The 13,633-nt window shown below is 38.0% G+C and overlaps 1 protein-coding gene across 1 annotated transcript; it reads right to left on the bottom strand.

Annotated features, from left to right (window-relative positions):
* Positions 1-80: 80 nt before the first annotated feature.
* Positions 81-13,561, bottom strand: parp14rs1 (poly(ADP-ribose) polymerase family member 14-related sequence 1). Its single transcript, XM_060875769.1, has 17 exons — positions 13,315-13,561; positions 11,250-11,353; positions 11,109-11,142; positions 10,357-10,620; positions 9,942-10,169; positions 7,595-9,840; positions 7,264-7,497; positions 6,946-7,164; positions 6,382-6,451; positions 6,135-6,284; positions 5,247-5,309; positions 4,970-5,146; positions 4,146-4,352; positions 3,336-3,992; positions 2,022-2,161; positions 1,746-1,920; positions 81-1,605 (listed from the first exon to the last, which is right to left on the bottom strand). The coding sequence occupies exons 1-17, from the start codon at positions 13,493-13,495 to the stop codon at positions 1,322-1,324; spliced, it is 5,433 nt and encodes a 1,810-aa protein (XP_060731752.1). The 5' UTR covers positions 13,496-13,561; the 3' UTR covers positions 81-1,321.
* Between the last annotated feature and the right edge of the window lie 72 nt (positions 13,562-13,633).

Below are 13,633 nucleotides of genomic sequence, written 5' to 3'. Positions count from 1 at the left end.
TAGAAGTTATACAGAAGACCCAACAGCACAGTTTTCTATACTTTTACTTCGTGCACAAACATCATACATTGCAAGAAAGGTTTAAATACTGAAGTCGTTGATTTTATTAATAATGGATTACGTTCTCTGTAAACAAAATCACAGTGAATCATCTACTAAAAATCAGCAGAATGGCAGGCAGCAGTCCAAAATATTAAGAAGCTGTAAAAGTCAGTACACAATATCCAGTTCCTTTGTTTTTGGATGTCGGCTATATCTTATATATATATATATATATATTATTCTTTTTTTTGATCTAGTCAGGAACTGATGTAAGTAAATCTCCCACTGCTGTATCAGTGCCTTGCCTGACTTTCAGAAAAAATTATCACATGAAAAACGGAAAACAAAAAAATCTTCAAGCTTCACGATCAAAAGAAAACAGGCATAAAAAATGACATTAATAGCTATTAGAGTCTTGAACCAGGGATTTCAAAAATCCTTGGTGGTAAGGCATATGGGGCTTAGTATGTGCTTAAATAATATCCTATAATGTTCAAGTACACTATATATCTAGTACTCTTGAAAATATGATCACAAATCTGTAGTTAAAAAAAAAAAATGACCGTATTATACGGTTACAATCTGGAACTGAAATAGATTTAAATATGTATTAAATCTCCACCACATTTGTATAAGTATTCACTCCTGTTCCAAGATTAGTTCGGTTTCCATCAAACATTATGTAGTTAGCTGAATGGAGTTGAATTTAAGTGCGATTTCAAAGAATTTGTGTTTCTGGAAAAACCCAATGTAAGATCTGGAATTCTGGGAACATACTTGGAATTCTGGAAAAGTATGCATTAGGGTTTGATTCTAAAAATATATAAATTTCCCCAAAAAATAAAGGCACAGCTAAATTCGTTATTACTGCTAAACCTGGGTCCCTGAAAGATTGTCAGGTGAGAAAAGCATTCATGACAGAATCAACCAAGAGATCCACAGCTCAAATGGAAGACACAAGATGACCACCACAAGGTTGGCTTTATGGAAAAGATGTGAGCAATTCAAAATCATATTGCAGGTATGTTGGAGACTGTTCAGCCTGAAAACCCCACAGTGAAGCATGGTGGTGGTAGCACTGTACTGTGCTCAGCAATAGCATCCTGGTTGCTTTACCTGGTTACTGGTTTTTTCAAGGACATCCTCCAAGGTCACTTTATTTTCAAATCCAGAACTACAGTATATGTTGCAATCACAACTATATATTGGCAGTATTTTTGTATTTTCTGCATCACTACGCAGGTGTTCATGAATCATGCAGCTTTCTTTGGTTTGCAGTTCAGGTAAAAGTAATTAGATAGTCCGGATATGCATGGTAATCACGGAATACCACAAAGATAGTTGGAGCCACTGTGTTATCCACCACAGTGTCATACAGATCTGTACCATTGGCGGTTTTGGCAGGTGGATCAATCATCGCTGAGTTTCCAAGTGTATAATCTCCAGCGAGAACTTTGCAGTAATACATGTGCTTCTGTCCTTGTGCATTTGGTACTGAATACGTATTTTGGGCAGAGTAAGATGCATTAAGTGCAAAGTAGGTTCCTTTTCCATAAACCGCAGCTGCAATGAATCAACGTAAAGAGATTAGTAAAAGTAGCCACAGAGGCTGATGGAGTCAAGCAAAAACTAATCACTAATAATCAGAATCTAATCTAAAAATTTGTAGACAGATGTGAAATCTGGTTAGAATATTGTCATACCATTTTTTCCTGCATAGCTCCGGTTGAAGCCGTTTTGATTTATGTGGTTTATTGACTCTTCTCTGGTTCCATGAAACAGCATCCTCTCGTTGTTCTGATGGCCATTCATTTGTTCCATATATTGTTTGTTATTTTGGTAGTTCTTCCACATGCGAGGATTCTGGACCCTTTGAATCTGTAAGTAGCAAAAAAAAAAAAAAAGAATTACATGAACCACTTCAAATGTTAAGAAATGGAAATTGGACTTATGTTTTACGTGTCTTAGGAGTTACATACCGAAAGAACATTTTGATTACATGTTTTTCTAAATTGGACCAGGACATCGTTGTACTCTTGACTGCCAACTTGCAGTGGACAAACCTTGTGTAATTCACTCGACGCCATGACATCCCATTCCTTCGGGAGGTTCTCGGAGGCTGCAAATGGAAAAAAAAAAAACGATGGTTTTAATTTAATCAGAACTGATTAAAGGTTATAAATCTCTTTTTTGCTGGATGAGAACCCCAAAATATATTTTAGCTGAACTTTTTATTTTATCCACATGCATCTATTTAAATTATTTAGCTCATTGGGACCAGAAACATTCTACATTACTAAAGACATTAGTTCACAAATGAGAGATTCCACAGACTTATTAATGGTGCCTGCAAGGCAACATTATTACTATTGTGCCGGACAAAACTTCGGCGCGTAACTTGTCCCGCAGCTTTTGTCCTAGACCCACGAATGACGTGTCAAATCGACCGGCTCATTGAGGAGAGGTGTGCTATGACTTTTATAAGTGATCCGAGTACCGGTACTTCAGGTACCGGGTCTCAAAATGGCCTTTTCCCCATAGACTCCCATTATAAACTTTATAACTCGGCAAGCTTTTGAACTATCTACACCAAACTCGGCCAGCTCCTTTAGGGTGATACTCTGAACAAACTTTAAATTGGTGTACCGACTGGCCTTCCGGTTGTGCCGCAGCCCCGCCCCCAAATATGCAAAATCAAAAAACTTTTTACAACATGGACATGTGACATATCAAAACACTCAGAACAATGAGAGGAACTTCCTCACGTGTATTCTGATGATGTCATGTGATGTCACGTGAAAATCAAAAATTAGCACAACATGGACGTGACATATCAAAACACTCAGCACAATGAGAAACTTCCTCAAGAGTATTCGGATGACGTCACATGCTCGTCACGACTAGCCTCCGGGATTTGCCACGTGCAAGCACCATTCACATTTTCTTCAGGAAATGTACGTTCTAGTTTTATTTACTAGCTTTGAAGTCTAGTCTGTTTAAAGATGAATATATTTATTCTCATGTCAAAATCAGAACAGGTATCTCATCTGGTTAGCTTACATGGTGCTAGTCAAAAGTGGTCATGTCAAGCATTAGTATGAAACAAAACATAACCACTTCAGATTGTCTTGTATATCAACACAATCTAATCAATAATTGTTATGCGTATCTGTTGTGGACTATCCAGACATTTGTAACAAGGAGTTTTATGTATATATAGCTGAGTCCCAGTACTAGCCGTTTAATATTACCTGGATGACTTGAACCCCTGTAGACGTAATAAAAAAAAATACCTCTTATTTTGTCAACACGTCTGATTTCCATCTGGCTGCCACCACTGAAGTTCACAGCAGGACCCTCCGGCATTCTGACTTTGTACATTTGATTTTGAAAATTGATGTCCACATCTTGAGAATTCAGATTTAATGCTTCTTCAAGTTTAAAGTTTGTAGCTAGGTCAAAGCTGTGGAACTGCCCACCCTGTTTGTATTGCCAGTCCACCAGGTCAGCTGTTAGCTCCATGCTTTTCTTCTGGTTCACTTCCTCTCTTGTTGCTTTCAACATGTCGTTGATCTCACTTACAACCATCAGGACATCCCTGCTGAGACCCTCTACTATAAGCTTGATGTCGTCTGAATCTGCCCCTTTAGCAGAATGAGCCTTCTGCTCGATTTTCACATTAACGCACATGAGTCGTTGCAGCTCCTGGATTCGTTGTCTGTTCATATCAGACAGTCTGAGGATCATCGAATCACTGATGGCCTGAAAAGCCTGTTCCTCTGAGATGAGCTTATCAAGGAACTGCTTGGTTTCATCCACAGCGATTTGGGAAGGCCCGCAGATGGAGAAGCAAACCGCAGTCTCCACCTTATTCTCAATTACAAAGTCTGCCTCTTTTGGTTGCTTGACATCTTTGGGCTTGGCGTTCATAAAAAACGATTTGGTAAAAGCTGTTGAAATTAAAGATATGTGGTATAAAATAATACAAATAAAAATCTCACATTAGGTAAGAACATCATCGAAAGTTCTTATTTATACTAATGCACTACTTGCATTCATGCCAACCAGGAAAAAAAAAGAAAAAAACAAACAGGAAGACGTACATGTAAGTCTTGCCCAGGCCCCTTCATTCTTCTGCTTGTCAGTGTTGTCTCTTCTCAACATACTCTGATGAAAATCTGCCAAAATGGGTGCCTGGAAGATCACTATGTGCACCGTTCTGAGTGAAGACTGTGGAGTCTGCTTCAAAAAGTCAATTACACCATCGAACATGTGGTCTGCAACATAGCCTGAATTAATTCCGCCTTGACCTGTAAGAAAGACAGATTTAATGGTGGGCAATGAAGGGGATTAAATATAGAAGGAATTGCAGGTACTAATGCAAACTGGGTTACCAAATTTTGAATGAATCGGCATTTAATTCCCCACCGATGTTAGAGCAAAGCTCATACGACTCATTCTTAATCCAGAAACTAACACAGTTGACTTTGATATTATCATCGAAATGATAAATAACATTTCTTATTTTAATATTGCAATTCTGTAAAAATCTGTTAGTAGTGTTGTTGTTCTATAAGCAGGTATAGTAATAAATATCAAGCTAAACAGCATTAAGATAAGGCAATTTTTTTTTCACAGTTGATGGCAACCATATTTTAAATGCCATGACTTTACCTCTGGTGGAGAAGTGCGGGCAAAAAGGAAACATATTCCAGTTCAGGAAAACCCCAAGTCATGCATATGTAAATGCTCCAGTATTACTTCTGAATGTGTTAAAGCCTAATTCTAGATACTTAATTACAACATGCCATACAATGTTTTGTATAAGTTTACAGATAATACATAGAAACACAATACACTGCCATAAGCTTCAAGTGTAAAAGTCTTTTGTTGTATGCAAAGTATTCATAAAAGTGTTGCAGCTCACCTGTTCCAAAGGCAGGGAAGGCAATGGAGCTGAAATTGTTTTTCACACACGTTTCTAATGCCTGTTGAACACGTTTTTGGATTGTTTTCAGATTATTTTTTGCTGAGATGTGGATGATCTTTTTGCATTGCAGGTTGCCTTGCTGAGTCATTATCAGTCCCTTGTTTTGCAACGCCCCTGTTAATATATAATGTGATATTTAACCTGTCAATTCACAACGAATATACATTTTCCTATTATTTTCTAAACTGATTTCATTATGCTGATCAGTCCTAACCTAACTGCTGGCACTCAGCTTCCACATTTGGACCTGCTGCGTCTAAAATAGACTTTGAGACACCTGAAAAAAGAGAGGTACGTTATGTATTAATTATCTTGTCACAGATAGTTAAATAACAACTGCCAAATTTTAATTGTAGAGAAGTTATAAAGGCTTCACTACATTATCACATCATATAGCATGTTAGAGGTGTTTCAACTGTACAAATCAATATATATAGTATATAGTATATATAGTAAGCACTTATTAACTTAGCATCTCGAAGATTGCATCTCGAAGATTGATTTTAATAATAGAAATAAACTTCGGCATAACAGCTGTAATTACACTCTCCCTGGCCCCAAGCTGCTCTTTAATTTAAAATTCTAGTTGTAATTTTTGTATAAATAGGAATATTTCTTATGCTAAATCTGATTAGTAAATTACTGCAAATATTTCTGTAGACATGTCCAATTTTTGACGGTAAATGCGATTGGTGGATTTTGTTGCTGTTTTGCTGTGTAAAAGCTAAAAGATTAATTTTTGTATTGGCTTAAACAGTGTTCACTGGCGTCCAAACACTCCTTTGCTAATTGAGCCAATACTCTAACGATAAAACTAGGCATTTGTAGGTGACTAAGCCTCTGTCACACAGAGTATTACAAAGTCATATCCAAACACGCTAACTATTATTGTTATTATTATTATTATTATTATTATTAATATTATTATTATTATTATGAGGTCATACAGGAGTTCTTGGTAGTATTTACAGCAGCCTGTAAAATGATGCATGATGGAAGTGCATGATGGGAGTTCCTAAATCCTTGTCTCATATTAGAAAACTGCTATCCCTTTCATTTAATCACTGTAATGTATAGACAGGAGGAAGGGTTCAAGGGTTACCAGCTTTCGATGTGAAAGTCTCATTGGTTGAGTTCACGATGACATCAGTGGTCTCCTTTGTGATGTCACCAGTGAGAACCTGAAGCACAACTCCTCCCATTGTAGTCTCATAAATCCCTGTTTTTGGTGAGGTCACCTTTGAAAAGGGGCCTAGAAATGTCAACATAAACATGAAATAAAGCAGCTATCAGAATGTTACTTTTCACATATCTCTTAGATTTGTGCTTTTTGAAATATATCTTTGAACCTTTGGTGGAGACACTTAAGGATAAGGATGGCTGGATGTTAACCCTTTTGTTGAATTCATCTGTAAAAGCCTGAGGGGGAAAAAAAAAACACTAATAATTATGAATAGCTAGCAAATGGACACATAGTAGGTGGTAGTGGTAGCTCAATGGTGGACTACTGATCAGATGGTTGTGAGCTCAAATCCCGGGATCACCCAACTACCACTGCTCGGTCCCTTAACCTTCAACTGCTCAGTTATATAAATGTAAGTTTCTCTGGACAAGGTTGTCTGCCAAAGTCTGTAAGTGTGTATCCACTTTCACACTGTTTTAATTCATCTCCTTAAATAAAACACCTTCACTATTTGCAAACAACAGTCTAACGAACATTTCTTTAGATTACAAAGTCCTTGATATTCTTAACTCTTCCTACACCTTCTCTCCCTCTACCATCTCACCTGCACAGATTTCCCTTCCCCATCCTGATTTTATTCCTCCTCCATCTAACCTCCATTGTGTCATTGACAGAACCTTAAGATTACCTCCTTATCTCTAAGATCGTACTCTGGCACTCTTTAACTTACCTGAATGGTTGAATGGTCGCTGGGATGGAGAGCGATCATCACTTCTTGTACATGATGTGAAGCTCTGTTTTTGCTAAACTTAAGAACCGAGTCGAGCATAATGGTAGCCACCAATGCCTTTGGAAATCCCAGGTTCCCTGTTCCAATAGCTGGGAACACAATAGACCCCTGCTTCTGCTGTTCTGCCAGATCTAAACATCCATCCATGATGCCTTCCAACTGCAGACAGCAGAATCCATTAAAATAGAGTTACAACCTAAAGCTACAAAAAAAATAATCTACTTTAGAAGGAAAATAGTAGAACAGATTATACTGTACCGTCTGTGCTGAACCTTGTCCCTGGTTCCAGTGTGGGGCTACAGTATGAAACACCAGTTTGTTTTTCAGATTGCAACCGCTAGTGATAAAGATAGCTCCATTGTTTGCAGGTCCTGTAGCCTGCTGGTTAAGTTGTGTCTGAATTTGTGGCCCTGCTGCAGTTAGAATGGCTTGCGCAACAGCACCATGGTTAAGAGCCAGGTCAGCTGATATAGAGTTCACCACCACATCCAACTAAAGACAAAACAGCGACAAATATGACTGAAAGTTTTGGTCCAGAAGAATTACAAAATTTAAGACTGAGCATGTTAAATAGAATAATTGAACTCACTGAGGTATTCTGAATGTTGCACTTTGCGAGAGTAATAGTCAACCCTTCATTTGTCTTAACACTCTGGGACAATCCTTGGCTCGTGGAGCTAGATGGTTTCGGGTTTTGCTGTTGGCTGCTGGAAGCACCAATGAATCTTGGGCTCTGACTTTTGGAACTGCCCCCATACAAATTCTGCACTGCTGCTTCAAAAGCCTCAATGGTTTTATCGTTATTATCAATCAGATGGATCTCTTTTAAACACATGTCTCCTTTCATGAAATTAAAGAATTCTTTTAATGCTGAAACAATGGTTTCTGCACAAAGGGCTAGTGGGAATCCAAGATTGCCAGAACATATGGCTGGTATTGCCAGTGACTGACAATACTCTCTGTCAGCAAGATTCAGACTTTTCTTTACAGCATTTTTCAAAGTGCTAACTGATTTTTGGGGATTTGCACTATCAAAGTGTGGCCCTACTGCATGAATTACATGCTTGCAGGGCAACTTTCCAGCCTCAGTAATGACAGCCTCGCCTGGATTCAACTTCGTTCGCTTTTTAATAACCTGGTTACAGGCTTCCTGCAGCTCTGGGCCTGCAGCATCAGAAAGTGCTTTCGATAGACCTCCACTGAGCTCAAGCTTGTCATTGACTGCGTTCACTATAGCATCTACAGGATACAAGCACATGTCACCTTTGTTGACTATAATTTCCACTCCATCAGGTGTGCGAACTCTCTTTTTGCCTATGAGGCTAGAAGAAACCTGCTTTCTATCATCTTCCTCTACTAACTCGACTACACACCCCATTTTGTTCTTTGCTGTTTCAACGATCATAAGTTCCTTACTCTTAAAAACCCTCTTAGCACCAGGCTTGTCTACTTTAAACCTGCAGCAGTAAACAGATGAAAGAAGGTTCTCAAAAACAAACTTGTACGTACTCAAACGAAGCCTTGGCCCAGTCAGTGAGACTGTATCCTCCTCAAATTTAACATTTACATTATATTCCATAATTTTACCCCAATCTTCCTTTCTGTGCTCTTTTAGATACTTCACAATAATCTTATCTGCCTGTAGGGTTGTGGTAATGATAGAATTGTTGATCACATATTCAGACAGCTGTTCCTGAACTAACTGCACTGATTCAGCAAATCCAGAAATTACAACTTTTCTGTCTGATTCATCTATTTGCACCTTCGTTATTGACGAATTTAGTGTGTTACTTAATTTGTCAACTAGATCTTGCCATTCCATGCCCCTGAGCATACTAGGATCATCTACTTCAATGCACGCATGACCTAATTGTGCTTTTAACCGATTTTCACTATCTTGCAATGCCCTCTCTGTTTTAGCAATAAGAAACGGCTGGTCGTTCGTAATCTCCAATGATGCACAGATTCCCTGGGAAAAGAATAGTTCTTTTGTCAGTTCCTCTTTGTCCCACTTTATCAGGAACTGTAAAATAGGTGGGTCAAGCGCTATCATCCTTCGATTAAGGCCAACAAACTCTTGCAAAATCTTACACTTTGACTCTGAAACGTCTTCTTTTATCCCATAAAAAGTTAATGTTTGTCTGGAAACGTTGTAATTCAGCTTCAGTCCTGGAAAGGTGTCGCAGATTTTGTCTTGCAAATCATCTTTCATGATGATCATATAAACAGATGGTGTGATTGAGATTTCATCTTCAATGCAGCTCTTCTCTCTTTGGATTCTTTGTGTAGTCCTGTTAACAATGTTCTGCACCGCATTCCCAGTTCTGTGTACATCTTCTGCAAGACCAGCCAAGCTCACCCTTCCTTGACCTTTGTGAAGGATCAGGGCTACGGGTTCAGATGACAACATCCTGTGGACTTCTGTTTCCAGTTCAGCCCATGCATCTTTCTCAATCTCGATTTCTACTGACTTATATTTGGACATTATTGCAGTAAATTCAGCAGAGGCCTTTTCTCTCCATGTCTGAAGAAGTTTTTTCGTCTGTACACCTTGATGAAGGATGGTTTCTAGAGGAATGATTCTTACAGCTAAGTCTTGAAACTCCAGGTGGCAGAAATGCTTCTGCATATCTTGCATGATTACGTCCAAATTTTCTGGGTATTCTTGAAGATATTTCCAAACAGATGTATGAATATTTTCTGTAAAAGATTCCGGGAGTTTCAGAATGGGCCTTTCGTCACCATAGAGTGCAACTCCCAGTGATTCGTAGTATGGAAATACTCTGATGTGCTGCTTTTTAATGTAATGTTGTTTTTCAAGAACTGTCTTTACATCTGGAAAAAACACAACGTAAAGCTTTTTGTAACTCGCAACATTTATTAAGGTTAACATTGAAGAAACATCTTTACTGTACGTAATTTTAATTCACATTTACCTGCGTGAGTTTTAAATGTGATTATAGCTGATTCTTCATCTTCAAGCATTTCCAAATCCTCATCTATTTCACCATACTTTTCGAAATAAAGCATGATATAGTCAGAGGACATGTCTGAAGATAAATCTTCTACTTTCACTTTTGTGGTCATCTCAAGAAGACTGATTTCCAGATTCTTCTTCTTGAACATTGAGTTCTTTGGGCAAGACTTAATAAAGTCTACCGCATCTATAACACAGAAAGTTATTATATACACTTAAGATGAAATGATGATATTGGCTGTACAATATACAGTAGCTTTGCTCTTAATGGATCATTTATTCATTGACGTTTGGAAGTGAAATATTTTATTGAGTATAATTTGAAATATTACACATCAGTAAAAGTATGTTTTATCTCATGTGAAATGATTTACCTTTATTGTTAGTAAAAGTAACAACAGCACAATGACACTCAGGGATGGCTTCTATGCTGATATTTTTGTCCTCAGGACTATACTTGAGGACATTCTCTACCAGCATATACAGGGACTCCTGTTTCAGGTGGATGTTTTTTATTACAGCTGACGTTGGACATGACTCCTCACTGTCTTCCTTTGGCTCAGACCCCGCTTCATCTTCAGTCTGAGATGACCCTGCTTCAACTTCAGTCCGAGATTCAGAGGATGTTTGCTTTTCGTCTTTGGTAGGTGATTTTTTTTTTGTAAAGAAAATGCACTGAATTAATTTTGTCTAAACAGATTCAATAAACCTGCTAATAAAGGCCAGTCGATCTCAGTCTTGGGAATAGCTTGTGTTTGTTATGACTGCGAAAACCATTCATGACTTAAAGCCTATGTATACAAGCATGGAAAGACTAAGGAATGAGAAAAAGAACCACTGTAAATGACATGTTACTAAAAATCTTCCTTGTGGGTTATCAGAAATATAAAACTTTTACTACCTGGTTCACAATAGTTTATAACCACATCACAGAGGGCAATATACGTATATCAAGAGGAATTATTAACCCCTTTATACCAATTTAAAACATCATTTGGACAAGACCTACATTCCTCTCTCACAATAAACTCACAATAAAAAAATGTCATAGGTTTCCATCAGTTTCACCTCTAGAGGGAAGCATGAACAAAAAGAAAAAGATTTAAATCATGACAAAATGGCTTACCTGTTGGACCTTTGTTATCAGAAGACTTTGTTTCCTGAAAAATAAATGTTTTGAGCAGTCACATTAAAGCATAAGCAATGTGTATACTAATTAATTACTAGTTCACCTTTGGCAGAAAAAATATTACCATAAAATACTCACCTGACTAGATTTGGCCTCATTCGGAGGAAGATAAACCCTGAGGCTCAGGAGGTCTTTACCCAACTTAATTTCATGCCCTTTCTTCTCCAGAACATTCTGTCTCACTAAAGCACAATAAAAAATGAAAGGCTAGTTAAGCATATGGTATGACTTGCGAAAAATTGCATCTGTAATGGTTAAAAGAGGTGGACTTGTATGATTTTTCTAATCATTCAGCTCAGTCTATTTAAACCCATGTATGCAAAGCTTCACCCGAATACAATATTGGTTCAAATGGAGTTAGCATGCTAACTATTTGCAAGGACTGTCATGCCCAAGTTCTAGCACAGGCTGTAATTCAAATGCTTTATTGATGTAATATCCCACATGCAAGGGTTATGAGGTTATGTGACGGTAAGGCTGTTATACGACTGTGCGAAAGAGTGCCAATAGAATTTTAAAATAAGAAATTAATATTGAGTAACTGCCATTTTGAACACAATTTGGACAAATGTTCTCTTTCTTAGTGAGTTATGAATGAAAATAGATCCCAAAGCCTGCTAGCTTTTGGAGTGTTTTGTATATGAAATTTTTTGTATCATGTTTATGCTCTGTAAAGCCGTTTGAGACAATATGCACTGTTAAAAGAGCTATACTAAAAAGAAATTTGAATTGAACTGCATAAAATTGAATTGATTTGTAGGTTATCATTAAAGAGTACATCCGGTGAAAATGGCTTCCATTTGTATGTTTCATCAGAAATAGAAGTCGCATGAAATAATGCAGGGGGCACGGTGGCTAAGTGGTTAGCACGTTCGCCTCACACCTCCAGGGTCGGGGTTCGATTCCCGCCTCCACCTTGTGTGTGTGGAGTTTGCATGTTCTCCCCGTGCCTCGGGGGTTTCCTCCCCCGGTCCAAAGACATGCATGGTAGGTTGATTGGCATCTCTGGAAAATTGTCTGTAGTGTGTGATTGCGTGAGTGAATGAGAGTGTGTGTGCCCTGTGATGGGTTGGCACTCCGTCCAGGGTGTATCCTGCCTTGATGCCCGATGACGCCTGTGATAGGCACAGGCTCCCCGTGACCCGAGGAAGTTCGGATAAGCGGTAGAAGATGAATGAATGAATGAATGAAATAATGCATCAGGCCACGGTTTCAGTGGACTGTTGCTAGAGTTTTAAGTGGAAAACATAGACTACGGAGTGATACAGTGAAACTGATCTGTCTATCACTCCATTTATACAGATAAAGTCAGACTGTCCCAGTGTCGGTTAGAATAAATATAAGCTCTTGGAACGTCTCTCCTCCTTTATAGGTTTTTTATAGTTATATAAAACTTCATTTATGGAAATTCCCTTTCATGATGATGTAACAAGATGTTATTGGTGTGTTTTCAGGTGTGTATAATAAAATAACTGACAAGGCTAGAAGTTTACCGGAAGGTTTGTTTTGCTTTTGTTTTTTATGTTCCACTTCTGAAACAGTATCTTATTTATTTAAAAAAAATTTTTTTGCATTTCTACATCATTTTCCACATAAAAACATTGACTATGACACCTTTAAGGTATCGGGCTATACTTTTGTATATCTGGTGACTGAAATTATACTTCTAGTATGTGTGGTGTTTACCTAATTGTGTACTTCAGGGTTTAATTAATCACCTTAATTCTTTTTTTTTACAGTGTATATATTCACGTTTTATGGTTATACAGTAAACAGACACACACATATATACTTTTGTATATCTGGTGGCTGAAATGGTACTTCTAGTTTGTCTGGTATTTACCTATTTGTGTACTTCAGGGTTTAATTAAGCACCTTAATTCTTTTTATACAGTGTATAAATTATTCTCTCTCACACACACACACACACATACACACACACACACACACACACACACACACACACACACACACACACACACACACACACACACACACACACATATACAAAGTAAAAAAAAACATGTCCTGTTGATAGTAGTAGGACCAGGTAACCTAGGGTCTATGAGGTAACTGAGGTAACATTTGTTAGTGTTGAGTCGTCTGTAAGTTTAGTTATCGACAGTAAATAATGGTAGTTTACCTTCTTCCGTTTTGAAGCGTACACTCGCTCTTTGGCCGTCAGAAACTTCGTATTCTACCACACAATCTCCTCCATTTGACTTCTTGCTCTGGAAATAAATAGTCAACTTGTTTTTCAGTTTAAGTGTCTTGGGGTCCCAGTTTCCCTCGACGAAAAGGGCAAAAGGAAACTCTCCGTCCATCGCGGAATCTGTACTGACGAGACAGTGTAAAGAAAAGAACGCCTAAGTGACAAAGTTTCGCTTTTGTTTCATTCGACATGGCTATTTATGGTAAAAATGGCGGATGCGACCAAAACATTCAGAAGTACAGCAAGTGTA

Source organism: Tachysurus vachellii, chromosome 8 (genome assembly GCF_030014155.1).
Source record: "Tachysurus vachellii isolate PV-2020 chromosome 8, HZAU_Pvac_v1, whole genome shotgun sequence".
Lineage (NCBI taxonomy): Eukaryota > Metazoa > Chordata > Actinopteri > Siluriformes > Bagridae > Tachysurus > Tachysurus vachellii.
Note: the sequence above shows the minus strand (reverse complement) of the source record. Positions and strands in the feature narration are given on the sequence as shown.

Excerpts from the sequence above, each read along its gene's own strand:
- parp14rs1 (XM_060875769.1), bottom strand. The coding sequence starts at position 13,495 with ATGGACGGAGAGTTTCCTTTTGCCCTTTTCGTCGAGGGAAACTGGGAC. Across the intron at positions 10,621-11,108 it reads TGATAACAAAGGTCCAACAG|ACGAAAAGCAAACATCCTCT; the intron begins GTAAGCCATTTT and ends CACCTACCAAAG. Across the intron at positions 7,498-7,594 it reads GCAACATTCAGAATACCTCA|TTGGATGTGGTGGTGAACTC; the intron begins GTGAGTTCAATT and ends TTTTGTCTTTAG.